Source organism: Pelodiscus sinensis, unplaced genomic scaffold (assembly GCF_049634645.1).
Source record: "Pelodiscus sinensis isolate JC-2024 unplaced genomic scaffold, ASM4963464v1 ctg65, whole genome shotgun sequence".
Taxonomy (NCBI): Eukaryota; Metazoa; Chordata; order Testudines; family Trionychidae; genus Pelodiscus; species Pelodiscus sinensis.
In genome coordinates this window covers 328621-354314 of record NW_027465825.1, presented here as the reverse complement: position 1 = coordinate 354314, position 25694 = coordinate 328621, and the positions used below count along the sequence as shown (strand labels likewise).

The 25694-nt window shown below is 52.7% G+C and overlaps 2 protein-coding genes across 2 annotated transcripts; one reads left to right on the top strand and one right to left on the bottom strand.

Moving 5' to 3' along the window:
• The first annotated feature begins 5819 nt into the window (after nt 1-5819).
• On the top strand, nt 5820-8429 carry TMEM125 (transmembrane protein 125). The gene has a single exon (XM_006120077.4). The coding sequence runs from the start codon at nt 5820-5822 to the stop codon at nt 6480-6482; it is 663 nt and encodes a 220-aa protein (XP_006120139.1). The 3' UTR covers nt 6483-8429.
• A 6022-nt stretch (nt 8430-14451) lies between these two features.
• On the bottom strand, nt 14452-24631 carry LOC102444286 (E3 ubiquitin-protein ligase TRIM56-like). The gene is made up of 2 exons (XM_075914603.1): nt 24453-24631; nt 14452-17323 (listed from the first exon to the last, which is right to left on the bottom strand). The coding sequence occupies exon 2, from the start codon at nt 17302-17304 to the stop codon at nt 15268-15270; it is 2037 nt and encodes a 678-aa protein (XP_075770718.1). The 5' UTR covers nt 17305-17323; nt 24453-24631; the 3' UTR covers nt 14452-15267.
• Nucleotides 24632-25694: the final 1063 nt, after the last annotated feature.

Below are 25694 nucleotides of genomic sequence, written 5' to 3'. Positions count from 1 at the left end.
TGAATGCCCCTCCAGTCCCATTTGTCCCCTAGGTCCTGGTCTCCCCCAGGTCCTGGCCCCTAGTCACACCCCTGTGCGACTCTAGGCCCATGATATTATTTCCCACACACTCCATTGATCCAGCCATAGATCCATAGGAGACGAAGCAACAGGTACAGCACAGACCAGGGAACGTCCCCCAGCAATTCCTAGTGCAGAGCTTTTAGCAAGTCATGGCTCTCCCGCCCTCAGCAGCTTCCCGTTGGGGACCAACCCCAAGCCCTGATGCCCGGAGGGTTCACTTGGGGGAGCGGACATAGAGCCCACGTATGCAGGGTCTTCCTCCCCATCCAGGTCTGTACCAAATATGTTTCAAACCCAGCATCTGTAGTCAGCAGTGCCAGACTGGAGTCGGGGGAAGAGCCCCCTTCCCTCGTCAGCCCAGCAATTGAAGCCCAGCTGGCTAGCCCTAGGCTACAAGGGCACACTCTTGACTCATCTCCAGCTTCTCATCCACTGTAATCCCCAGGTCCTTTTCTGCAGAACTGCCACTTAGCCAGTCGGCCCCCAGCCTGTAACAATACTTGGGATTCTTCTGTCCCAAGGGCAGGACTCTGCACTTGTCCTTGTTGAACCTCATCAGATTTCTTGTGGCCCAATCCCCTAATCTGTCCAGGTCACTCCGGACCCTGTCCCTGCCCTCCAGCGTATCTACCTCTCCCCCTAGCTTAGTGTCATCCGCAAACTTGCTGAGGGTGCAATCCATCCCCTCAGCCAGGTCATTAATAAAGCTGTTGAACAAAACCAGCCCCAGAACTGGCCCGGGAGTACTCCACTAGAAAACGACTGCCAACCAGATATCAAGCCATTGATCACGACCCATTGGGCCTGACAATCTAGCCAGCTTTCTATTCACCTGACAGTCCATTTATCCAATCCATACTTCCTTAACTTGCTGGCAAGAGCTAAGTGGGAGACCGTACCAAAAATAGACTTTATCCCTCTATCCCTAGAGATTTTAAGTCCCAGCTTGACAAAGCCCTGGCTGGGAAGATTTAGTTGGGTTGTTCCTGGTTTGGGCAGGGGGTTGGACTCAATGACCTTCTGAGGTCTCTGCCAGCCCTGGGATTCTGTGATTTCAACAACTGAACTATCTGCACTGAAATATTTCACTCTATGGAGTCTAGGCCTCTGTGCCTTCCTGTCCCATGTGTAAATAGGCAGCAGGTTTAAAACAAACCAAAGGAAGTTTTTCTTCACTCAGCGCGCAGTCAACCTGTGGAACTCCTTGCCAGAGGATGTGGTGAAGGCTAGGACTTTAACAGGGTTCAAAAAAGAGCTAGATAGATTCATGGAGGTTAGGTCCATCAATGGCTATTAGCCAGGATGGGTAGGAATGGTGTCTAGCCTCTGTTTGTCTGGTCGTGGGTGACAGGGGTGGGATCACGTGAGGATTACCTGTTGTGTTCACTCCCTCTGAGGCATATGGCATTGGCCACTGTGGGCAGATTGGATACTGGGCTGGATGGACCATTGGTCTGACCCAGTCTGGCCGCTCTTATGGTCTAAATCTGGAAACAATGAAGTCAAAGTCTGCAGTCAAACAGCAGGTATTGAGCTCAATACAAGGGTCATGGAGCAACATGGTCTAATGGTTCATTATGAGGACAGAGCATCTGGGTCCTTATTTATTCCATCCTGGGCTTGTCGGGGGCAGGGGCAATGGCTGCAGAGAGAAAGAGCTTTTCAGCACTGCCAGTCTACTGCAGAAGGAAGGTGCCTGCCAGTGAGGTGGCGAGTGGCCTCACACCCCTCCACTCCCCTGGGCCCAAGCAGACTAGTCTGATGTGGTGACAACAAAGTGAAAAACAAAGGTGAAGCATTACGCACCTGCAACTAGTGACTCAGTTCAAAGGCATCAAGGAAGCTACGTGCAAGGTGCATTGGGGAGTGGTGGCTCTGTGCCTAGAGCCCAGCGAGGGACACGGGGCTGTGATCCAGAGGCAGGCATGCAGTGCTGGTACTGGTGGCAGTGGGCTTTCTGTGGCTGGGTGTTAGATCATATTGAGGCTGCAAGGAGCTCTCGGTCAGATGCCCAGGCTACGTCTACACTGGCATGATTTTCTGCAAATGCTTTTAATGGAAAAGTTTTCCGTTAAAAGCATTTGCGGAAAAGCGCGTCTAGATTGGCGCGGACGCTTTTCTGCAAAAGCACTTGTTGCGGAAAAGCGTCCGTGCCAATCTAGACGCGCTTTTGCGCAAAACAAATCTGAGCTGTCTACACTGGCCCTTTTGCACAAAAGCTTTGCACAAAAGGACTTTTGCCTGAACGGGAGCAGCATCGTATTTCCGCAAGAAGCGCTGATTTCAGACAGTAGGACGTCAGTGTTCTTGCAGAAATTCAAGCGGCCAGTGTAAGCAGCTGCTTTTGCGGAAAAACTTGCCAGTCTAGACACAGCCTCAAAGTTGACAGCATCCCTGCATTGCTCAGCCCCATCTAAGCTAGCCAGCTGCGCAATGTCCCCCTGGCATCAGCCAGGCCCTTGCAGAGGGGAGCACATTTCCCTTCCAGGGGCATACCTCCTAACCCACCCAGTGCACACACTGGCTGTGTCTAGACTGCATCCCTTTTCCGTAAAAGGGATGCAAATTAGACATATCGCAATTGCAAATGAAGCGGGGATTTAAATTCCCCCCCCCCCCCCGATTCATTAGCATAAAAATGGCTGCCGCTTTTTTCCGGCTCGGAGCTTTGCCGGAAAAAAGCGCCAGTCTAGACGCGGATCTTTTGGAAAATAAAGCCTTTTCCAAAAGATCCCTTATCCCTCTTAAAATGAGTCACCAACAGCACTGGGCCTGGGCAAGCACAGCAGGGCTATAATTGTTTTGAACATGGTCACTGAACCCTGCACAAATTCTGGGACCGCCCGTGTTCTGGAGCCTGTCGTGCCCAGGAGCGTCCAAGGTCCACAGGCGCAGGAGGGGCTTAGCACAGAGCAAAGGTTGAGCAATTCAACTAGCGACGTGCCTCAGCAGCAGCGCTCTGCATCGGCCCTGCCATGTGACCGGCTGTGGTGAGCCCTGAACAATGGCTGTTGTGCTGATAGCTTTAGCAGTGACCTCATGCTCCAGCGAGTCGGGGCCAGAGCGTGGAAGCGTTTGCCCTGACACGGTCAGGCAGTGTCTGGCTCGCTGGCCACCTGGCCTAGCTGAAGAGAAGCCTCACGTGGCCACTGTTTGGGCTGCAGCAGAACCCACTGGAGGGCTGTTAAAAGGAGCGTGAGTGCCTATGAAGAAATGTGGTTACACAGAGGGCAGCAGCCAGCCCCCAGGTGCCGGACTGGGAGCCACGTGTAGCTGTGTAGCCAGTTGGTAACCCATTTACATGGCTATGCTCTGCCATCCCTAGCTCAGCCCCCTCCCCTAGCTCCTGCAGAGAGTTCAGGGCTGTAAGGGGCTAGTGACGTCTATGGGGGCACTGGAGGGGGGGCCTACACAGAGCCCCTGGCATGTAGGGAGGAGCGGTGTAGAGACGCCCTGACATAGAACTGGATGACAGGGTCGTGCACTGGGCGCGTGTGCAGGGCAAACAGAGCAATGCCAGGAGCTTAACTGTATGCAGTGAGCTCAGCCTAGCCCTTTAGTCTGGAAAGGCCCTCAAGACTGACCCTAGGAGGCAATGGGGGACCCCAGCCCCAAGGTAACAGGGGCTTGGTGCTGTTTATAGGGCAGGCAGAGTGCCAGGCGAGACAATTCCTTGTTGCAGTATAGCTCTGGGCAGTTAGTTTCTATGAGCTCATGCCCTTTGGTCCCAGGCAGACAGCACACTGCAGAAGGCCCCGTTCGAGTGCCGAAACAGGCCTGGGGTTTACAATGGATGAGAAGCTAGACAGGAATCGACGGGTGCACTGGTAGCCAAGAAGGCAACTAGCATAGTAGGAGATGCATTGCCAGCAGCTCTAGGGAAGTGATTCGTCCCCTTTATTCGGGTCTGGGGAGGCCACATCTGGAGTTTTGCCTCCAGTTCTCCCCTCCCACCCACTGCAAAGAGAACATGGCTGCACTGGAGTGAGTCCAGAGGAGGGCAATGGAAATGATTAGGCAAGTGGGCAACGTAACTTTTGAGGCGCACCTGAGGGAACTGGGCTTAGTTAGTCTGCAGATGAGCAGAGAGAGGGGGGATTGGCGAGCAGCCTTCAGCTACCTGACGGGAGGTTCCAGAGGCTGGAGCGAGGCTGTTCTCAGTAGTGCCGGATGGCAGATCGAGGCGCAATGGTCTCAAGTTGCAGTGGGGGGGTCTAGGTGGGAGATTAGGAAAAACTGTTTCCCTAGGCGGGGGGGTGAAGCCCTGGGGAAGTGGTGGAATCTCCATCCCCAGACGCTTTTAAGACCAGCGGCAGCAGCTCACAGCAGCTAGTGGTAACTGATAAGCCAAGGCGTATCAATTCATCATTTAATCAGTTTATGTGCCTAGACTTGCCCATGGGCCCCAAGTTGTTCACAACTGAGCAAAGGCATCGCCCAATACATACCTGGCACCCGCTCCCTCCATGGCACGGGCGTGTTCCCCTTTTCCTGGCACACCCCATGCTGGTTTTACACCCACCGAGGCCTTTCACATGCTGTGAATCCACTGCTGCAGCAATGCAGGTGGTTCCTGCTAGCAGTGCAGCGACTTTGCCCTAGAGCTAAGGGAGGAGGGCACAGCCGTCCCTAGCAAGAGACTGAAGTGACAGGGAAAAGCGAGGCAGGGTGAGGTGGGGGCTTATTTGCATAATCAAATCCAGCAGGAGCATAGCTTCCCCTGCACAGCCCACATGCTGTACGTGTGTTGGTGTAGGTGAGTGTGCAGCAAGACCACAGGCCATGCAGGGGACTTGTGGGGCGCAGCCACCATGTGCACATTGTCAGGTAGTGGGGGGGGCGAGGGGCAGACATGAGCACACGTTATGTGTGTGTGGGGCAGCATCTGTGGGACCTGTTACTGTCCCCGGGGCCGAGATCCAGGCTGGGCTGACAGCGACCCAGGGCTCGGGCTGCGGCAGCAGAAAGGCGCAGCCAATTCAACGCTCCATTTCAGTCCCTCCCCGGGAAGAGCGACCACGCAAGAGTTAAGCCCTGGACCCTTCCCTCTGCTGTCAGGCGGGGCTGGGGAGCCAGTTGGTGACAAGAGGCAGCTGCTGCTGAGGGAGCATGTGAGGCTGGGGCCGTGAATGAGGCTTTATCACCGCATGGGCCCTGCCTCTGTCTGTGCTGCCCGCGTCCAGCTGCAGTCGCAGTCCTGCTGAGCAGCGAGCAGGGACACTGGAGCAGCCCTGAGCCAATGTGTCTGGAGGGACGGGAGCCCCACAGTGGCCGTCTCCCCCGAGATCGGCATCACTGAACAGAGATGGCCAGACTGCAACACCAGTGAGTAGAACTCAGCAGGGGGCCTGGCCTGAGCCACAGGGGTGGGATTTGGGGCATGTCTCTGACCCCCCACCCTGGCGACTAGGTGTGGGTGGAGGGGTTTGGGAGCAGGGGCTTTGCTCAGTGACACTGTTCTTTTCTGGCCTTTTCCAGATGAACCAGCCGCTGGCCTGGGGCCCATCCAGCGGCACCTCAGCTCACCGCACAAAGTCCAGCCTCTCCCTCAGCCAGTCTCTCCTGCAAGGCACTGACGCAGTGATGGGCACCCCCGCCGTACTGCAGCTCTGACCGACAGCGGCCACAGGCATCAGGGGCACAAACCGAGCAGGGAAATGCTGCAGCCTTCACAGCTGCTGAGGCATTGAGTGCCCCGGCTAGGCTGCCCCTGGGATCACTGCAGCACTCCCTGCCCAGCCCCTCCAGCCCCCACCATGCCCGAGCTGGCGCAGCTCCCTGCGCCCAGGCCTCTGGCAAATGCTGGCCACATCCAGAGGAACATCCTTGAGGAGCATGTGGAGCTGTGGTGGTTCAAGGACCCTAAGAAATCCATCCTGTGCTATGGGGTTGCCGTGGTGCTCATTCTGGCCTGTGGGGTGGGGGGCATTGTCCTGCTCTACAGCACCAGCAGCCGATCCGGGGAGTGGCGGCTGGCGGTGGGCACCACCCTCTGCCTCCTGGCCCTCCTGGTGCTGCTGAAGCAGCTTCTGAGCTCTGCCATCCAGGACATGAACTGCATCCAGAGCAGGAGCCAGATCCAGCTGCTGAAGAGTGGAGGCTTTTCAGACTGTGTGGTGCTGCTGCTCAGTGCCCTGGTGCTGCTGGTCTGCGGCATGGTCCTCACTGTCCTCTCCACCACGACCATGCAGCTCAGCCCGGCCCGGCCTCTGGCCAGCATGTTCACCAGCGGCATCATCCTCATGGCGGCAGGGGTTGCCGTTATGCTGTGCCTGCTACTTTACAAGCTGAGCGCTTCCTGCTGCCCCGGGGCTCCCCGCAGCCTGGACACAGATGACATGAGCATCTTCACCATCTCCGGCCGGCTCTCCGACAACCACCGGCTCGCCACCACCTCCAGCATGGCCAACCTGATCTAGGCCTGGGCAGGCCCCCGGAGCACCGCCAATGTGAGGCAGGGCAAGGCCATGCGCCAACCCCTCTTCACCCAGGGAAGAGCAGAAATTTGCACGCTGCCTTGACCCAACGGCAGCCGGCCTTTGCACGTTACTCAGGCCAGCTGGCCTGAGCCCTGGCAAGGAGTATGCAGCTCCTGGGTTGATTCGATTTAACTTTCCAAGTAGCAGGCAAAGTCTCCAGCTCTGCATCCCTTGGACACACTGCAGTCCCTGCTCTGAGGACTGAAGAGGAAGGTGAGCATGTCCTGGCCCTGTTGAGAACCCCTCGCTGCTCTGGGGAGACCCTGATGTGTCTGGAGCAAAAGCAATGTTTCTCATGTGAGTCTCTGCTGTCTGGCAGGCTGGCTGCTCCTGGCAGAGGCTTCCATAGCTCTGGGGTAGAGCTGCTCCTTCGGGATCCAAGCCCTAGCAGGCACTGCCTCTGAGAGCCTGGGCACGTGTCCCTGAGATGCTAAGCCTGCCAGGGTGACCCATGCCACGCGTCCCTCCAGCAGCTCAGTGGGGCACCATGGCCTCACCCCCAGAAGGGCGAGCAGCCGGAGGGGTATGGGACGGTGCACGGCGTGACTCGGGGCACGTGGACAGCTGTGCACACAGGGTAGGTAGAAGGGGTGTGTAGCACAGATGAGTGTAAGTGCTAGATAGGGACAGAAATGTGTTTGTCTGGGTGATGACTTTTTGTGGGGGCCGGGGGGAGAATGTGTGAGTGGCCGGCCCTGATCCGAACTAGGCAGATTTAGACTGCTCAGCCACTCCCCCAATTTTGTCTTCTCTGCCCCGACCACAGACTCTTTTCTGAAGTCTCCTCATGGTGCAGATACTAGGGGAAGGGTTCCCAGACCACGTGCAGCATTAAAGGAGCAACTGTACAAAAGCCACAGTCGTGCTGGATAAAGAACTAGTCCCCCCTTACTCTGGCACCTGCTACGGCCGGGTGCAGCCCCAAACCGTGCTGCTCTTTATGCCGTGAGATCGTAGTGAGAATTCCCGCATGCGGGCTTGGTTGTCACACCTGCTCCCTCCTTCTTTGCCCCGTGTTGTTCTGCGGATCAGTTACTGGCATGGAGCCAGGACAGCTCATGCTGTTAGTCGCTGTCCTGGTCCATGTGCTGTCGGCCCTGCTCTGTCATTCTGCCCTTGAGGTGAGCAGCGGCTGTGTCCGTTACTGTTGTTTCCTTCCTCTTCTTTGTCACTAGCGAGGGTAGGAGCTAAGCCCCCGGCGCCAGATCCCACCAGTGCTGCCTACCCTACGGTCACCAGCACACAGCTGTCAAAGCAGCCTTTTGTTAGCTCAGCACTCAGAGTGCAGCAGAGACTACAGCCAGCGCTACACATGCAGTAACAAGCCAGGCCAGCACAGACAGGACTAAGGGCAGGTAGGGAAACATAGGCCAGAGCAGAAACAATTTGCTCTAGGTCACACCCTGCTTATGTCAGAACTGGGAATAGACGCGTGGCCACTTGACAGCAGCCAACGCTGCAGCTCAGCCATAGCCCCATGGCTGGAGACATCTGCCTGTGTGTGTGCGGCCATGCCCCATTGCTTGCTACGGTTCCTGCACGTGCGTGTGTCCAAGCCTGCCTGTCTGTGCAGCTAGACCCTCCTGCATGCCTGTGTAGAGGCACCTTGCTGTGTGCTCACAGGTCTGTATCTTTGCACCCCTTCATTCACTCTGCCCTGTTTGTGGCCCCCAGGTGCCTAGGCAGATCTGGCCAGATTGTACATTTCACACTTGCACTAAGACTTGAACAGCCACTTGACAAAAGCCAGTGAGGAGATGCCACCCTGGACAGGTCTCCCGGAGTCAGCAACGAGCCCTCCTAGGGCATAAGTGTTAGTGCCGTTCACTGTGGGTCGCTGTGCTCCCTGTGCTGTGTGAACAAATACAATAAAGTACTGGAATGACATTGCGGCTGGCACGTGTGCTGGATTCCTGCAGGAGCGCTGCGCCCGGGGCTGCTCACTGCCAGCTGTGCCCTGCACCGACCAGGCTCAATCAGGAGTGTGGGCAGGGCTGAGTTATGGCCGAGGTTAGTCTGACAGCGCTTTCAAGCCAGGCTCCTGGAGGAGCAAGCACGGCACAGGAAAGCCTGAACAGAAACAAGGCCCTAGGGCCAGACCTGTCACCTGTGCCTCAGACACCTGGGCTTGTTCTCCCCACATCTTCCCCAGCCTGCTCACCTGTGCACATCCTCCTTCACGTAACGCCAGCCTGCGTGCATCAGGCTTCAGCTGCCATGAGCCTGGTCCCGCTCGCCTGCGACACTCCTGCCTAGTCCCCCTGGCAGCTCATAAGAATGATACAAACAGCCTGGCTACGGCTACACTGGCAGCTGTTTGCGCAAGAAGAGTTCTGGTGCAAACACTCTTCCAGAAGACAGCGCCTACACTGGCATCTGCTTTTGCACAAGAGCATCCGTGCCAGTGTAGACGCTCTCTTGCGCAAGAAAGCGCTGATGGCCATTTTAGCCATCGGGCTTTCTTATACAAGAAATTCATGTTGCCTGTCTACACTGGCCTCTTGTGCAAGAACAGTTGTGCAAAAGGGCTTAATCCTGAGTGGGAGCATCAGAGTTCTTGTGCAAGAAGCTCTGATTTCACACATTAGAACATCAGTGTACTTGCACAAGAACACGCGGCCAGTGTAGACAGGCAGCAAGTTTTAGATCATGCCAATGTAGACACAGCCCCTGTGTATGTGATGTTACCTCGTCTGTACAGAAACCCTCAACACCAGTCTCCACAGCTGCGCCCACCCGGGCAGGGGATGCTCACACTGAGATTAGAACTAGTTCCTCAGCAGGGCTATGATTTTATCAGGTCCCAGACTCCATTACATTCAGAGGCCTACACCGCTTCAGCCCGCAGTGCCTGGGAGCTGCAGGATTTCCTACAGCCTGGAGGAAGGGGGGCGGGGGGGGCTGAGAACCGCAGAGGCCCCAAGCTCCCAGCTGCAGTGGTGTCCCAGGGCTCCCTGCCACCACGGGCAGCAAGGAGACCACAGCGCTCTGCACCACGAGCTGTCAGGCATCCCTTTAGTAAGAGAAGTCCTGACTTTCTTTATTGCCTGTGACCTGTCAGCAACTTCTATCAAAAATGCACAACACAATCTTGGCCTTATTCCTGATTTCACCTGTCCCGTCACACGCATCAGCTGTACTGGAAACATACAGTCCTGGGGCTAGAACTGGGGCTTTAGCTGCAGGTGAAAGCCTCCCCCAGGAAGCTAAAGAACTCAGGGTCTGCTTTATGGGGCAGTATTGGATGAGTCCCTGGAGCACAACAGGGCAAATCTACTTTGTCAAATATGTTAGTCTAATGTGCCCTGGACCTCTTGTGTTTACGCATGATCCAGCGTGTCTGAGATGTGACCCCAGAGTCACACACACACCCTTTGCTTTTCCTGGAGCAGGCAGTGCTCCTGGATAAACCACAAGGGACTTGCTACTGGTGGGAGGGAGCCCGAATGCATCACGCTCCCTTTTTGATTTTTGAGAAACCCTCACGCCCTCCTCCCCCCCCAGCAAAACTTGAGGGGGGGGGGGGGAACTGACCAGGGCCAAAGAACAAAAATAGCAAAACTTAGGGGGGGAGATGAATTAACCGGGGGGGGGGGGGGGGGCTGGGTTGCCCCGCGCTTCCCCCTGGAATTTCTTCACGCCCTCCCAGTTTGGGAACCCATGATATGAAGGGTGTAACCTGTCAGCTGCTTCCTGGCATGAATTCTGGAAGTGCTACATCTGAGATGGCTCCCAATGGCTCTCCGAAGACCTGCAGTGCCTCCTATGTTCTAGGAGAAGCAATATCAGGCCTCTATGGCCCCAAAACATCCCCATGTGCCACCTGAGTATTCGCGTGAGGAGTTAAGCACAGGACTGAATACGCTGGAACTAAATGGCTCAAGATGTATAGGTGACAAATGTTTCCACTCCTCTAAATTCTCTTCAAAATTACCTTTAATTTTAAACACCTGTCATTTTTAGAGCAGTAAATTCAGACCAAATGTCCCACAGAAGAAAAACAGAAATTCAGAAATGGCCTAGGAATGTATTTTAAAAATGTAAAAACATAAAAAATTGACTCATTTGGAATCAGCCTCCTTATTATATTAAAATCAGGAAAAACTATGCTATAAAGAAACCTAAACAGCCAAAGCCAGCCCTAGGGCAGCCGGCAGGGCATGAGAGTTACTATTTAACAGGCTTCAATGCCTGGTAGTTTAATTTGTCCATTCTAGGACCCCACATGGAAGAGACAGGCCAAGCCTACATGTTAGCCTGGCTGCCCTGGCATGCAGCAGGGAAGCGGGTGTAGTCACCCACCGGTCTGAATGCTGCTCCCTCATAGAACTCCCTGACACCTCATGTTGTGTGTGAAAGTGATTTGATTACTGTACTTTGGACCCCATGCACAGCTTGACTTTTAGACCAGTTCTGTCTTTTAAGGGTCAGGAAAACAGCGTATCCGCTGCGCTTCCCAGTGACTTTATCTCCAGCACCACCACCTCTCCCCAGGAGAGGAAGCTCAGCCATCGATAACACTTCCTGGTTCTTAGATGTGGTGCTATAGTGGTTGGTTTCACTCTGGCAAAACAGCCTATGATCTCTCTCATACAAAGGCGTGGCGTGGCAAAGGCCATTTTTTCCACCACACTAAGAAATCTGCTCTGTGGGTGAGGATGGCGATGAAGGATAAATCTCATCTGTTCACCAAACATTTCTTGTTCAAAACTTCCAGAACTGTAGGTCTCCCCTTCACTGCATTCAGCTGCCGCTTACATTCCCACGCTGTTTCGCTCTACAAGTTCTTCTATCCTTTTTCAATTAGTAAACTCACAAAGTAACAGAAGCTCCCTCCAGGTTTGGGGAAATTCCAACAGACAAACTTGGGAAGTTAACTCATTCCCTCCTCAATGTTCCTGTTGCTGACGGCAGCTGCCCCATCAGACTCTAGGCCAGTTGCATGGAAACTTTCCTAAAAGATAGGTGCTGACTTGTGCCCATGCATCAGACATGCTTTTCCTCGTCCAGTCACCAACCATCCAGGGAAGCAACACAGCTTTGCAGTTAAGGCTCTATCTTGTGTCAGAAGAGATCCATGTTCAGTTCTCTGGTCTGCTATGACCTTCTTGTGGCCAGTTACTGCAGTTTTCTGTGCCAAGTACCCGACCTATAAAATGGAACCAGTTCTCTATCTTGATTAGTATAAATGAGACTTGGACACTACACTAATCAGGGTATGTCTACACTAGCCACCCTAGTTTGAACTAGGGTGGCAAATGTAGTCATTCGAACTTGAAAATGAAGCCCGGGATTAAAATATCTCAGGCTTTATTTGCATGTTCCCAGGCACAGCCATTTTTAAATGCCCGGTAGTTCGGACTCCCTGCCTACGGCTACACGCGGCATGGGCTAGGTAGTTCAAACTAAAGCCCCTAATTCGGACTACTGTTACTCCTCCTGCAATGAGGAGTAACGGTAGTCCAAATTTGGAGCTTTAGTTCGAAGTACCTAGCCCGTGCCGCATGCAGGGAGTCCGAACTACCGGGCATTTAAAAATGGTGGTGCCCGGGAGCATTTAAATAAAGCCCAGGATATTTTAATCCCGGGCTTCATTTGCAAGTTCGAATGACTACATTAGCCACCCTAGTTCAAACTAGGGTGGCAGTGTAGACATACCCTCAGGGAAACATAAGCCCGTGAGAGTGAGCAGGAACAAAAGCTGGCCAACGCCATTAGGTAGGTCACAAACGCTGAATTTCTGGGTCAGGACTAGATCCACAAATCTTCAGGGTGGGTCTGTAGATTTGCACAACCTGTCTGTAGTTGCACATTCATTTCTCTCCCAGGGTGCAAAGGGGCTAGCTTTGGAATGACCTCAGTGAGAATCTGTGTCCCCAACCCATCAAAGAAGGGCAATTTTTCAGGTCCATACCCATACTTTGTCACTGGCCTTGGGCCTACACTTGCACAGTAGCCCAGCACAGAAAGGCTAGACTATTTGGAGGAGCACCCATTCATTGAGACTTATAGAAAATATCTTTTCAATACCCTGCCTTGAGCTCCAGGCACCTTCGCCATCATTTAAAGATACAATCAACACAAGTAAAGTCAGCAGCTGATCCGTCGCCAAGATAACCATCTCGTGCTCCAAAACCCACAAAACGGGATAAGGGTTGAAGCTCTTTTAGTGTTTGTCTACGCTACGCAGCTTTTAGCAACCAGGCTATGTCAACACAGCCCTAATGCCAAAGGGCAGGGGCTGTGAACGCTGTTAATACTTCCACCCCAAACAAGTGGGTTTCATGTTGTCAGTGGTTCTGCCTACAAAGTAGCATTTACACATGCACTTACTAGGGCTAAACTTTGTCATTCATGGGGGGAGGGGGATTAAGCACCCATGAACAATAAAAGTTTTGTTGAGCAAGTGCCAGAGTAGACACACCCTTACATGAAACTTACATGTTTATCTTATTTCAAAGAAAAATTGAGTGGTGACTTGATTAGCCTTTCACCACCTCCACAGGAAGAAAACAAAGGGCTCTTGACTAGCGGAGAAAGGCATAACCAGACCTAATGACTGGGCACTGATGCCAGACAAATTCCAGTTAGAACTAGGGCAGTCCAACAGTGAGGGCTTGTCTCCACTAGGTCAGGGATTGATGCTGCAGCGATCAAACCATCAACCATTGATTTATTGTGTCTGCTTAGATGCAATTAATCGACCTAGGAGCACTCTCCCATCAATGCTGGTACTCCACCAGGACAAGAAGAGTAACCAGCGTCAATGGGAGAGCAGCCTCTGCCAACCTTACCACATGTGGCGGTTGGTATGTCAACTTCAGCTATGCTACTTGCGCAGCTGAAGCGGATTGACATCAGAAGTTAGTGTAGACAAGGCCTGTGGGTGATTACCCATTGGAACCAACTCCCAAGGGAAGCTGTGGATTCTCCACCTCTTAATGTTTTTATATTCAAACTGGATGCCTCTCTGTTCCAAAAGCTACTGGGGAGTAGGAGCTCAATACAGGGGAAAGTAGATTAAATCAAACGGCCTGGGATCACGAAGGCCAGACTATACCTAATGGCCCCTCTAACGTTCAACGATGAATCTATTAAGCTAATGAATGAAGCTGTCTAGTGTGTTACATAAAGGCTATTTTATTACTATAACAGAGAAATGGGCAGGAGGGCAGTTTAACACTGGAATAAAGGTGGCAGCAAGGGTGAGGAGAGGCAGAATGAACATGTTGGAAGTTAATGTGAAATAACCCAAGGCCATTTTGGGCTCCATACCGCAGGCATGACATCCTAGACCTAGAGCAAGGCGGAGACAGTCCCTAATTATCAGGTATGGGTGCAATTTTATCCCCAATGCACACTGAGCATTTTCACAGACACTACAATATTGGAAAGGGCCCTCCATGACAAATCTTAGTGAAGTTGGGCAGTTAAATGAAATGGGAGGAGTGGGAGAGAGAAGGGGCGCAATGATTTTGGAAAGAAATGAGGACAAGGGACTACTGGCAAACATATGGACTATGTGCACACAAGTGTATTTCTATGTACAAAGGCGTGTGAGGACGTGCCTGTATGCACACACGTGAATATTAACATGTGTGTGCATGACTGGGTGAGAGAATGCATGTCTCCATGGCACACACGTGGCTAGGTTTCTGAGAATCCATGTAAGAGAATACGTTTAGCAGCAAGCATTAAAGGAAAGCCCAAAGACAAATGGCTGAATAGAACCCACAAAGCTTCACTGTACGAACCTGAACATTTCTTGCCAGCGCAGTATAAGAAGCCAGTGAATGTGCTCTCCCATTCTGACCTGCAGAGGGGAAAGCTCCAGCAAACATCCCTCAACTTTATGTCACTGTAAGAACTCAGTGCCAGTCACTCCCTGGCACCTCAGCAAGATGTGCCACACGCATAATGGCACCAGGCTTTATTAAAGCAAAACAAGAAACCTTGGGAAATGGCTCATGAAGGATAGCATGGGGCTCTATTAGTGTAAAATACAGTAGGACGAGCTGGAATGCAACAGGAATCTTCAGTTTGTATCCCGAATATAAACAAAAGCTGAGGCCTGCTCATGCACAGACTGCTCTGCTGGGATTTAACAGGCTAGACAGGGGAGGAATGTAAGAGGCTGCACCCCCCATTGAACTGAGCCAACTGACACTTCCTTCCCCATGGAAACACTGACCAGCCCGGGGCTGCAGCAAGGTTGGGCGCGTTCTGCTCCAGATCTTCCAATACAGTTCTAGCTGTTTTTGCCTTTTCACAGTTGTGGGGCTGTCAGGTTCCCTGGATACTTTCAATGCTGAAGCCAAATTCTCACCGCCTTTGGCAGGCTTCAGGTTCCCGGGCGATGTCTGGTCATCCTGCTCAACGAGGACGCAGACGGGGCAAAGAGGAGGGGGTGTACAGTGTCTCATTGGGCTAAGGTGGCAAAGGGGATGCTGAGAGGTCCCCTAATCTGGGACACACTCCAGAACAGTGAAAGTGGGAAGCGGAGTTCTATCAGCTTGCCTCTGATGCAGAGGTAAGGCACGGGCCAGGGAAGAGATGCTACTTTAAAATGAAATGGTTCAAAGGCACCTGTCATCCATCAATGTCAATTACCAAATGCACTTTAAGCAAAGGTGTTTCCCTGCTGCCATTTCCTTACAGCTGTTCACCTCTGAGGTTCCAGAACCAGGTACTCTGAGCTCTTGGCCCTCACTCTTCAAGAGTTAAACTAGAAGCAGTAAATGTGGACGTAACCATCCTCTTGCACCAGGACAAGGCGCCCGCTGTCATCCACAGCAAGGACACGGGGTCTCTTCAGCCGACTTTGGTTGCTCAACACTACCTCTCCTGTCTCACCATCTGGTGAAAATTTAATCACTTTCAACTGATCGACCACAAAGATGTTACTGGCGGAATCGACGCATACGCTGAATGGCTTTGTTAGCAGTGAGTGGGAGGTCTTCAGCACATTGAGAATCAGTCCAGACCTCTCAATGATGACAATCTGCTTCTTGATGAAGTCTGAGACAATGAATTCTTCCCAGGCATTGACAGCAATGAAAAGGAACTTCCCCCCACGGTAATCTCTGGGCTCCACCCTGCCCACGCAGGCTCCTGAAGGGCTGTAAAGGGAGATGGAGCAGAGCGTGCCCTCACTCACAGCAACATAGGAGTCCTCATAGGAGGTGATGGCATAGGAAGACTCTGATCCCCTTAGAAGCAATTTGTGCAGAAACTTGCCCTCAAGGGTCAGGAAGAACAGGAAAGAATCTGAAGAACAAGCCAGGATGTCTCCACAGAGCGAAATGCCAGTAAAGACTCCATCCGAGTCTGGCAGAGGTATTGATTGTTCCAAGTGCCCATCAGCACCATACTGCTTTATCTCATCATTCTCCTGATCCAACAGGAGAATGCCACCAGTGTGAGGCAGAACTGCAATGCCAGTGATATTGGGCTTTTCTTGGGAGCAGCTCTGGTCTACCTCAAAAGTGCAGGCACGCTTAGGCCTTTTCCTGTGCCTATTACAATAAGAGGGGTCCTTGGCAGGGGTGCCAAGAGCACTCTCTTCAGAGCTTGGACACGAGTCCTCCTCTGAATCCAAAGGTGAGTTTAGCTCAACCTCAGACTCCTCGCTGGGGGAGGCAGATACCTCGCTAGCTGGCTCAAAAACAGTTTCCGTGTCTCCCTCAGGCTGTTCCCCGGGAAACACAAGACTGAAGAGTGCTGCCTCAGACTGCATTTCCGGCTGATCCCAGGCTATGGTCAATTCAGGGATCTGGCGCTCTAGTTTCCGTGGGATATATGTCTGGAGCTCCTGAATCCGATTCCTTATCATGCCCTCCAAGTGTAAGATCTCATAGTCCTTTCCCACAGAAAGGACCCTTTGAGAGAACTCCTTGGTGCTGACTGCCTTCTCTCTCTGGCTCTGGAGCTCCTCTTTCACCAGGCGACAGCCTTCCATTTGCTGAGTCAGGAAAGCAGACAGCTCGCCCAGCACGGCTTCTTTCTGGGCCAGGACGTAGGAGATAAGGTCATCCACATACTTGGTGATCCTCTCTTTTATGTTCTCTCCTGATGTCTTCAACTTATCTATCGTCTCTTCCACAGCTTTTTCCTGCTCAGAGATGCATGTAACCGTTCCCTCCAGGCTCTGAATTAGCTGCTCGACAGAAGGCCTCTCTCGCTGTACAGCATTTGCCATGGAGACTACCTTGTGCTGGAAATGGTCTAGCATGCGGCAGTCCCTGCAGATGGGAGTGCTGCAGGTGTCACAGAAGAATCGGAGTGCTTCTTGTTGATGGTCCTGGCAGCACAGCTCCTGCAGCAGCCTCATCTCAGCATCATATCCCCCAGCAAGAAACTCCTCCAGCTTCACCACCCTGTGATGAAGAGTGAGACGGGAGCAGCAGTGGCCCTGGTTGCAGGACTGGCACAAGAAATCTTTGCAGTCTAGGCAACGAGCAGTGGCAGTCACAATTTTCTGGGCATCTGAGCAGACTGTGCAGGCCAAGTCCCTGTTGTGTTTAATCTGGAATAACTCCAGGAGGCTGTTGATGAAGAAGTTTGTTTTCAGACTTGAGGCACCTCCTGGGACACCTGTTTTCAGTCGGCACTCAGGACACTGGAGGGATCCATCCCTCACTACTGGTTCCAGACAATGCTGGCAGTAACTGTGTAGACATGGAAGGATTTTTGGCACTGTGTAGAGATCATAGCAGATTTTGCAGGTCAGGAAATCCTCCCGGATTAACTCTTGTAAGGACATTGTCCCATCCAACTGGAGCCTGGAAACAAAACAAAGAAGGGTCAAAATGCACCACTTCTTTCTACACTCACCTGAGTGACAGTTCTGCTGAAGGCTGCAATCCCAAGAAAGAGACAGGCTGATGTATAGGAGAGAGAGGCAGATAAGTCAGAGAGAGGGGAAGAAGACAGGGTCACCGTCTAGCCTGCATCATATTTCTGTCCTTGCATATACTTCTGTTGAATTGGATGTGTGCCTTTAGCGAACACCTGGGACATTTTTGCTTCCTGCCACTACGCAGAAGTGTTTGAATCTATTCACCCAAGGGACACAGGCAAGAAAGAGTTGAGCATCCAGGAATTTTATTCCAATGTTACTAAAATGTATAGTCTAGACAGAAACAAGGAATGGCAGGTGAGAACTAGGTTAATTTAAGAAAGAAGCTAACGGGGAACTAAGCTGGATCATCTGATACAGAGAGGTTCTCTAGGGCTCTGACCCAAATTACTTACTGAAGGAACCCAATATACTTTTTATGAATTTTAGAACATACCACAAAGATTAGGCTATATCAAACCAATTATGGACAAAACAATGTAATCATCATATTAAGATCAGAAACTGCCATTAGCAGCAATATTGGCATGAAAGCATGAGTTTAATCAAGCCATCAAATTAACACAGCAAACCTCTTTATCCCAAAACGGAAAGCTCAAAGAAGCTGTTAATTTAGTTATAAACCACAATCGGAACTTTTATTCAGAGCACCTACACCTCTTTAGTTGGATGACTAGTTCAGTACAGAAATTACACTTTCTTATGTCTTCAGCACACCCTCAGAAGCCTATTAATGCTTTCCTCCCAGAACTTCTCTGTAAGGTAGTCAGTTTCTGACACTTAATGCTTTTTGTCAGCGGACGTAAAGTAAAAATGGCTCCACCTCTGATGGGGAGACACTTTTCTTTAGGTAAGCGAAGACCCTAATACATTATTCTCCAAAATTCAATAGTCAACCTTGTCTTGGCATATTATACATATCTGGGTACGCGCTAGGGATGTAAGCGACTAGTTGAGTAGTCGTCTGCCATTAAGCCTATGCTTATTGGGTAGTCAGGTCACTAGCTGACTACTCGCCCCCTCCCCCACCCCGCTACCTCTATCAGAGGCAGTGGGGACTGGGGGAAGCAGAAGCCGGTGGGAGCCACCTTAAAAGCTGCTTCCCCCAGCACCCTCTCCATGGCGGGGAGAGGAGAGGGAAGGGAAGGCAGAAGTCTGCGCAGCAATCCGGGATCCACATAACCCTTGCTGTGGCTCTGCAATTTAATTGTAGTAGGACAGTGGTCACCAACCAGTAGAGGTTTGGCCAAAGGCTGTCAAGTGCTGGCACTTCATCTGCCCCTCTCAGCACTGACATGCTGCTCCTGCCCTCTGCTTTGGAGGCGCCCCTCACCCTGGGAGCCTTCTGCTTGCTGTGCAGGGCACCGGAAGAGAGGAATGAGGGGCACATATGTCAGGGTGCCCCTCCCTCCAACCTGTACCCCATCTCCACAGAGCAGAGGAGGGATGGAGAGAGCTTACTGGCTGCTTTTGGGAGTGGTGCAGGACCATAGTAGGGGTGAGCCTGCCTTAGTCCCTGCACCACCACCCAGAAGCCACCTGTGGTAAGCAGTGCCAAGCTGGCGCCCACATTTTGAACCTGAACCCCTAATGCACCCCAAACTCCTGCTCACAGCCTGATAAAACGAGTGAGGATGGGGGAGGGAGGATGGAGAGAGAAGGGGTGGGGCCACGGAGAAGGGACGGGAAAGAGGCAGGGCAAGGGTGTTGGGTTTGAGGTTCATCCTGGATTGCACTTAAATTCAAAAAGTGATCTCATGCATAAAAAGGTTGGAGACTCCTATAGTAGGAGCTGGGCTGCCTGCGCACCTGGCTCCTACTACATTTAAACTCAGAGCTGCAGCAATTGCATCGACTACGCGATTAGCCAATTAACATCCTTAGTATGCACATGAATAAATCTTATTTTGTTTCAGCAAAGAATATATAAATAATGGATGGATGGACAAAGGTAAGGGTACTTACCTAAATCCAATGAAACCAAAGAGAGCATTTAATTTAGTTATTTAAAATCAGCCATTCAAGAAATTACTCATCAATTAGCAACATTTCTTAAAACACAGCAACGTACTTTAAAGAGTGGCCTTGAGATGGGCAAATATCAAATCCCGCTATCTCCCTGTTTTACCAAGGCCACGGAGGCTGCTCCGGACACCAGAGCAGCCGGTGCCAGTGGCAGGCTGTTCCAGCCTACACCCGTTAACAGGTAAGGCTTAACAGTTAGGGTTAAGGGATGTACAACCCTAACCTCAGTGTCTTCTATTCAGGAATGCACAGCATAACTCTTCTAGTATTTAACTGGATAAACAGTTTGAATCTAAACTTACACAATGCCATTTCCAGAGCCCATTAAAATCACTCCAAGAGTAATTCAAACCTAATACCATGGCAGTGGTTTGACAAGCTTGATCTCATAGTGCTGAGGCTGTGGTGAACCCAATCACAATGCTGCACTGGAAGCTGCTTCTTCCTGATGCTGTGTTCTGGCTGCTTTTGTTCTCTGCTCACAGCTGTCTTGCTGCTGCTACTGGCTTGTAGAGATGTTGACACAAAGATGTGGGATGGGATGAGCCTGTTCAAGTTGAAAGATAGGAGCACAGGAACCATCTATTGCTCCCCAGACCTTCTTTCCACACTCTCACTGAAGGAAGAACATGCATCGCTTTCAGGGTGTTTGTAGGATTCAAATATCAGTCTGTGTCACATTCCATTGGCTTATAACTTCCTGGGCTGGTTCAAATAGCTTCTTCAACTCCTCTATATGCAGTCTAACTGGGGTTAGCGTTTTATTGCTTTTGTTTTGTAATGAGAAAAACCTCAAACATCTTCAACGTTAAGAGCTTAAGCTCTTTCTTCTAATCATTACATTTGGGCTATCATTTTAGCTCCTCTGTTGTTAAAATTCTTCTTCAGATGTGCCCAAACGCTATTTTCCACTTAAAAGTATTTCAGCTTTTAAAATACTCCTTTATTTTATTCTTTATTTGATTCTTAAAGAGTCTCTTTAAATTAGATAATCAGAGAAGGTATTATTTCCTTCTGAAGGAGCCTGGAAACAGGTTTTTCTTGCCTCGCTCATTTTGGTGCGCAAGTTTGCTTATGCATAGCTAGGTAATAAATGCACCATTAATATCAATATGTGTATTCAAATACATTGGTTCATTTTTTTTAATTGTATCCTTTGGTATATATGGTTGTGACTACTTTCTTCCACTATTTGATCTGAGGAAGTGGGTCTGGCCCACGAAAGCTCATCATCTAATAAACCATCTTGTTAGTCTTTAAAGTGCTACATTGTCCTGCATTTTGCTTCAACTACCCCAGACTAACACGGCTACATTTCTATCACCAATCTGTATTCAAATAGTTTCTTATATTAGTAATCAGTTACATACTAAGGTGACTTTTGAATCCATATTGGCTATGGAACAGGACACTAATCCTATGAAAGGCTTGCTTACAAAAAATTTGCAGATAAACAATTCAAATAAAACTTACACCTTCTTAATCATTTAAATTAGGGATATGAAAGTGTAACCAAGTAAATGGTGAACCAGGGAGCTGCCTGCCTCCTACCAACATGTAACCACTGCATTTTTTTCAGCAGTTACATGTTTAAATACATTTTAACAACTCTAATCTAAATAAAAAAGTGTTTCACCGTCAAATGGGAAGCATGTAAGTAACTAAACTTTGAGAAAACACAGTATAGCTTCAAAAGTTCTCTTTATATATATAAAAAAATTGCCTGGACAGGCCTCCCTTTCCCCTGGTGCCTGGGAGGTGGGGGAAGAGCAGGAGCAGACTTGGGGCCAGCGAAGCCTCAGAGCTGGGGGTAGGAGGGAAGAGCTGGGGCCAATGGGGAGGAGGGGTAAAGAGGCCAGGGGGGCAAGAGTAGGGGTGAGAAGGGCAAGCACTGGGGTGACTTCAGGGCTGAGGACGGGGGGGCAAGAGCCATGGCCCGGGCAGCCTCGGACCGTCCATGGCCTCAAAGGGAGCGGGGGGAGCCTCAGCCCAGTCCAAGACCCTGGCTGCCAGAGGGAGTGAGCTGGGCTGGCTGTGGCCTTGGCCTGGTCCAGGTCAGGCCCAGGCCAACCCCTCCCCCCAGTGGCCGGAGGGAGCAAGCTGGGCCAGCCGCAGCCGCAGCCTTGGCCTGGCCCAACCCTCCGGAGGCCAGAGCCGGTGGATAGCCAGAGCTGGCCTGGCCTTCGTGGAGAGGGTCTGGTGGGCAGGGGAGAAAGAGCCAGGGCGAGCCAGAGCTGCCACACCTTGGGCTGATCCTCCCTGGCGGCCGGGGCGGAGGCGGGGATGCCTGTCCCCAGAGAGGGGGGTTGGCAAGCATAGCAAGAGGGGGCACCATCCCCTAGTTCTTTTAACTGTGTTAAGTATTTATAAACAAATCAGTTTTAACAAGAATATTTTGGGGATTGTTTGTGTGGGTTCAAGCAAAGAATTTCTCTTTGCAATGAATGGGGGTGAGAAGTGAAGCAGCAGAGGACTTAAGCTGATGTTTCTATGGTCAGATATGTGTAATGTCTAAATATTGCTCTTCTTTGGCTTTTCTAAAATAAATATCCTTTCCCATTTTTTCACCTTCTCAATGAGAACATAAATATTTCTGTTTCTTTTCAGGGCCAGGCTGGTGTTATGAACAAGGAAAAGATGTCCTGATGTTAGTCTTTTAACCAAATGGTTCTAATATTTACAATCTATCATTTGTACCAATCACACACTTTGCAACCAAATACAAAAATCACAGTAACTAAAATTCCCTCTCAAACATAATATAAAGAAAAGACTACAGAAAGTTAAAAGCAAAATGGAGTTATAAATTTGCATTCCAAGATCAATAGAGTTGGAGGAAATAATAAGGTTTTATGGCTAAAGAAGTGCCAAACTTGATACTTTTGTTGTCTGTCAACAAATTGAAGGAAGGCAGAGGTTTACTAGCAAGTGCTTGTATAGTGTATTAGCTTATACCCTTATTATTTTAAACAAGCATCAAATATAAATATTGTCACGTGAGTTATCATTTCTAAGCATAATGTGTATGACCATAATTTTAAGTATATCCTAAAATTTAGTAAAGGCAAAGGCAAGTGTGTAAATAACTCTGAGCTATAATGAATGATAATGTTATTACTATCCATAACCAACATGAGCCAGGCTCATTCTATGGGTATAAGAGAACCAAATGCTAGAGCTATGAATTACGGATGTGAACAAACAACTGACTATATAATAAGCAAATGTTTATTAGATAATCAACACACTAGTCAACTAGTTGCTCTTCCCCTCCTCCTCTATCAAAAAGAGACAGCAAGGTTGGGGAAAAGAGGAGGGGGTGCTTCAAAGTAGCAGCGCCATGAGGAGTCCAGGGGCAGACCCTGGGCTCCACCAGAGCTGCTGCTTTCACATGGCAAGTGCAGCCCGGGGCCAGGATGGGAGTGGCGTTTCAAAGCGGCAGCGCTGCATGGAGCGGGGGGGGAGCCCAGGCCTGCCGGGTGTCCCCTGGCCTGTGCTCCCTGCAGGCGGAGGCGCCTGATGGGAGTGGCGTTTCAAAGCGGCAGCGCTGCATGGAGCAGGGGGGGAGCCCAGGCCTGCCGGGTGTCCCCTGGCCTGGGCTCCCTGCAGGCGGAGGCGCCTGATGGGAGTGGCGTTTCAAAGCGGCGGCGCTGCATGGAGCACGGGGGGGAGCCCAGGCCTGCCGGGTGTCCCCTGGCCTGTGCTCCCTGCAGGAGGCGCCTGGCGGGAGTGGCGTTTCAAAGTGGCAGCGCTGCATGGAGCAGGGGGGGAGCCAGGCCTGCCGGGTGTCCCCTGGCCTGTGCTCCCTGCAGGAGGCGCCTGGCGGGAGTGGCGTTTCAAAGTGGCAGCGCTGCATGGAGCGGGGGGGGGGCCAGGCCTGCCGGGTGTCCCCTGGCCTGTGCTCCCTGCAGGAGGCGCCTGGCTGGAGCGGCGTTTCAAAGGGGCAGCGCTGCATGGAGCGGGGGGGGGGGGGGCCAGGCCTGCCGGGTGTCCCCTGGCCTGTGCTCCCTGCAGGAGGCGCCTGGCGGGAGTGGCGTTTCAAAGTGGCAGCGCTGCATGGAGCGGGGGGGGCCAGGCCTGCCGGGTGTCCCCTGGCCTGTGCTCCCTGCAGGAGGCGCCTGGCTGGAGCGGCGTTTCAAAGGGGCAGCGCTGCATGGAGCGGGGGGGGGGGGGGGGCCAGGCCTGCCGGGTGTCCCCTGGCCTGTGCTCCCTGCAGGAGGCGCCTGGCGGGCTAGTGGCATTTCAAAGGGGCAGCGTTGCATGGAGCGGGGGGGGGGGGGGGCCAGGCCTGCCGGGTGTCCCCTGGCCTGTGCTCCCTGCAGGAGGCGCCTGGCGGGCTAGTGGCATTTCAAAGGGGCAGCGCTGCATGGAGCGGGGGGGGGGGGGCCCAGGCCTGCCGGGTGTCCCCTGGCCTGTGCTCCCTGCAGGAGGCGCCTGGCGGGCTAGTGGCATTTCAAAGGGGCAGCGCTGCATGGAGCGGGGGGGGGCGGGGCCAGGCCTGCTGGGTGTCCCCTGGCCTGTGCTCCCTGCAGGAGGCGCCTGGCGGGAGTGGCATTTCAAAGGGGCAGCGCTGCATGGAGCGGGGGGGGCGGGGCCAGGCCTGCCGGGTGTCCCCTGGCCTGTGCTCCCTGCAGGAGGCGCCTGGCGGGCTCGCGGCCTGGCTCAGCCGGTTACTCTGAGCGCAGCGCCCCAGGGCGGGTCCTGCCGAGGGCTGCATGCCCTGACACACGCAGCTGGGCCGGGCGCGAGGGAAGACACGGGGCACGCGCGGCGCTCGCGAGGGAGGCCCCGCCCCGCAGGAACGTTCGATCTCGGCACAAAGCCCCGGCGTCGGACACCCCTGCGCAGGCGCACTAGCCGGGCCAGTGGCCGCCCCCCACAAAGCGGCGCACGCGCACCAGGCCCCTGCTCGGGCGGCTTCGATGGCAGCGGGCCCGTCAGCTCTGCGCGGCCTCTCGCCAGGCGCGGCCCCGGGCCCTGCCGCGCGCGGACACTGGGGGCCACCGGGCGTCCTCCTCGCCACTCACCCGCCGCCAGCCGCGCTGCTCCTGCCGGACCCCGCCGCTTCCGCTCTCGAGCTGCTACTGCGCAGGCGCGGCCTGCGGGTGACGTCATTGACCTTCCGGGAGCCGCTCCGCGCGCCGCACGTCCGGCTCTGGCTCCCGCGGGCGGGGCTGCGGACGGGTCCCTGAAGGGGGAGGGGCCGGGGGCGGGGTGACGGGGACACACTGGAGAGTCGAGCCAATAGAAATCTGAGGCGGTTCCACAGGCCACGTGCAGAGCAGGGAGGGGCAGGACCAGTGGCTCCCCCATCAGAGAGAGAGAGAGAGAGAGAGAGAGTGTGTGCGTCCGTCTGTCTGTCCCTATCGGATACAGTGTGTGCGTCCGTCTGTCTGTCTGTCTGTCCGTCCCTATCGGATACAGTGTGTGCGTCCGTCTGTCTGTCTGTCTGTCCCTATCGGATACAGTGCGTCCGTCTGTCTGTCTGTCTGTCCCTATCGGATACAGTGTGTGCGTCCGTCTGTCTGTCTGTCCCTATCGGATACAGTGCGTCCGTCTGTCTGTCTGTCTGTCCCTATCGGATACAGTGTGTGCGTCCGTCTGTCTGTCTGTCTGTCCCTATCGGATACAGTGTGTGCGTCCGTCTGTCTGTCTGTCTGTCCCTATCGGATACAGTGTGTGCGTCCGTCTGTCTGTCTGTCTGTCCCTATCGGATACAGTGTGTGCGTCCGTCTGTCTGTCTGTCCCTATCGGATACAGTGCGTCCGTCTGTCTGTCTGTCTGTCCCTATCGGATACAGTGTGTGCGTCCGTCTGTCTGTCTGTCTGTCCCTATCGGATACAGTGTGTGCGTCCGTCTGTCTGTCTGTCCCTATCGGATACAGTGCGTCCGTCTGTCTGTCTGTCTGTCCCTATCGGATACAGTGTGTGCGTCCGTCTGTCTGTCTGTCCCTATCGGATACAGTGCGTCCGTCTGTCTGTCTGTCTGTCCCTATCGGATACAGTGTGTGCGTCCGTCTGTCTGTCTGTCCCTATCGGATACAGTGCGTCCGTCTGTCTGTCTGTCTGTCCCTATCGGATACAGTGTGTGCGTCTGTCTGTCTGTCTGTCCCTATCGGATACAGTGCGTGCGTCCGTCTGTCTGTCTGTCCCTATCGGATACAGTGTGTGCGTCCGTCTGTCTGTCTGTCCCTATCGGATACAGTGCGTCCGTCTGTCTGTCTGTCTGTCCCTATCGGATACAGTGTGTGCGTCCGTCTGTCTGTCTGT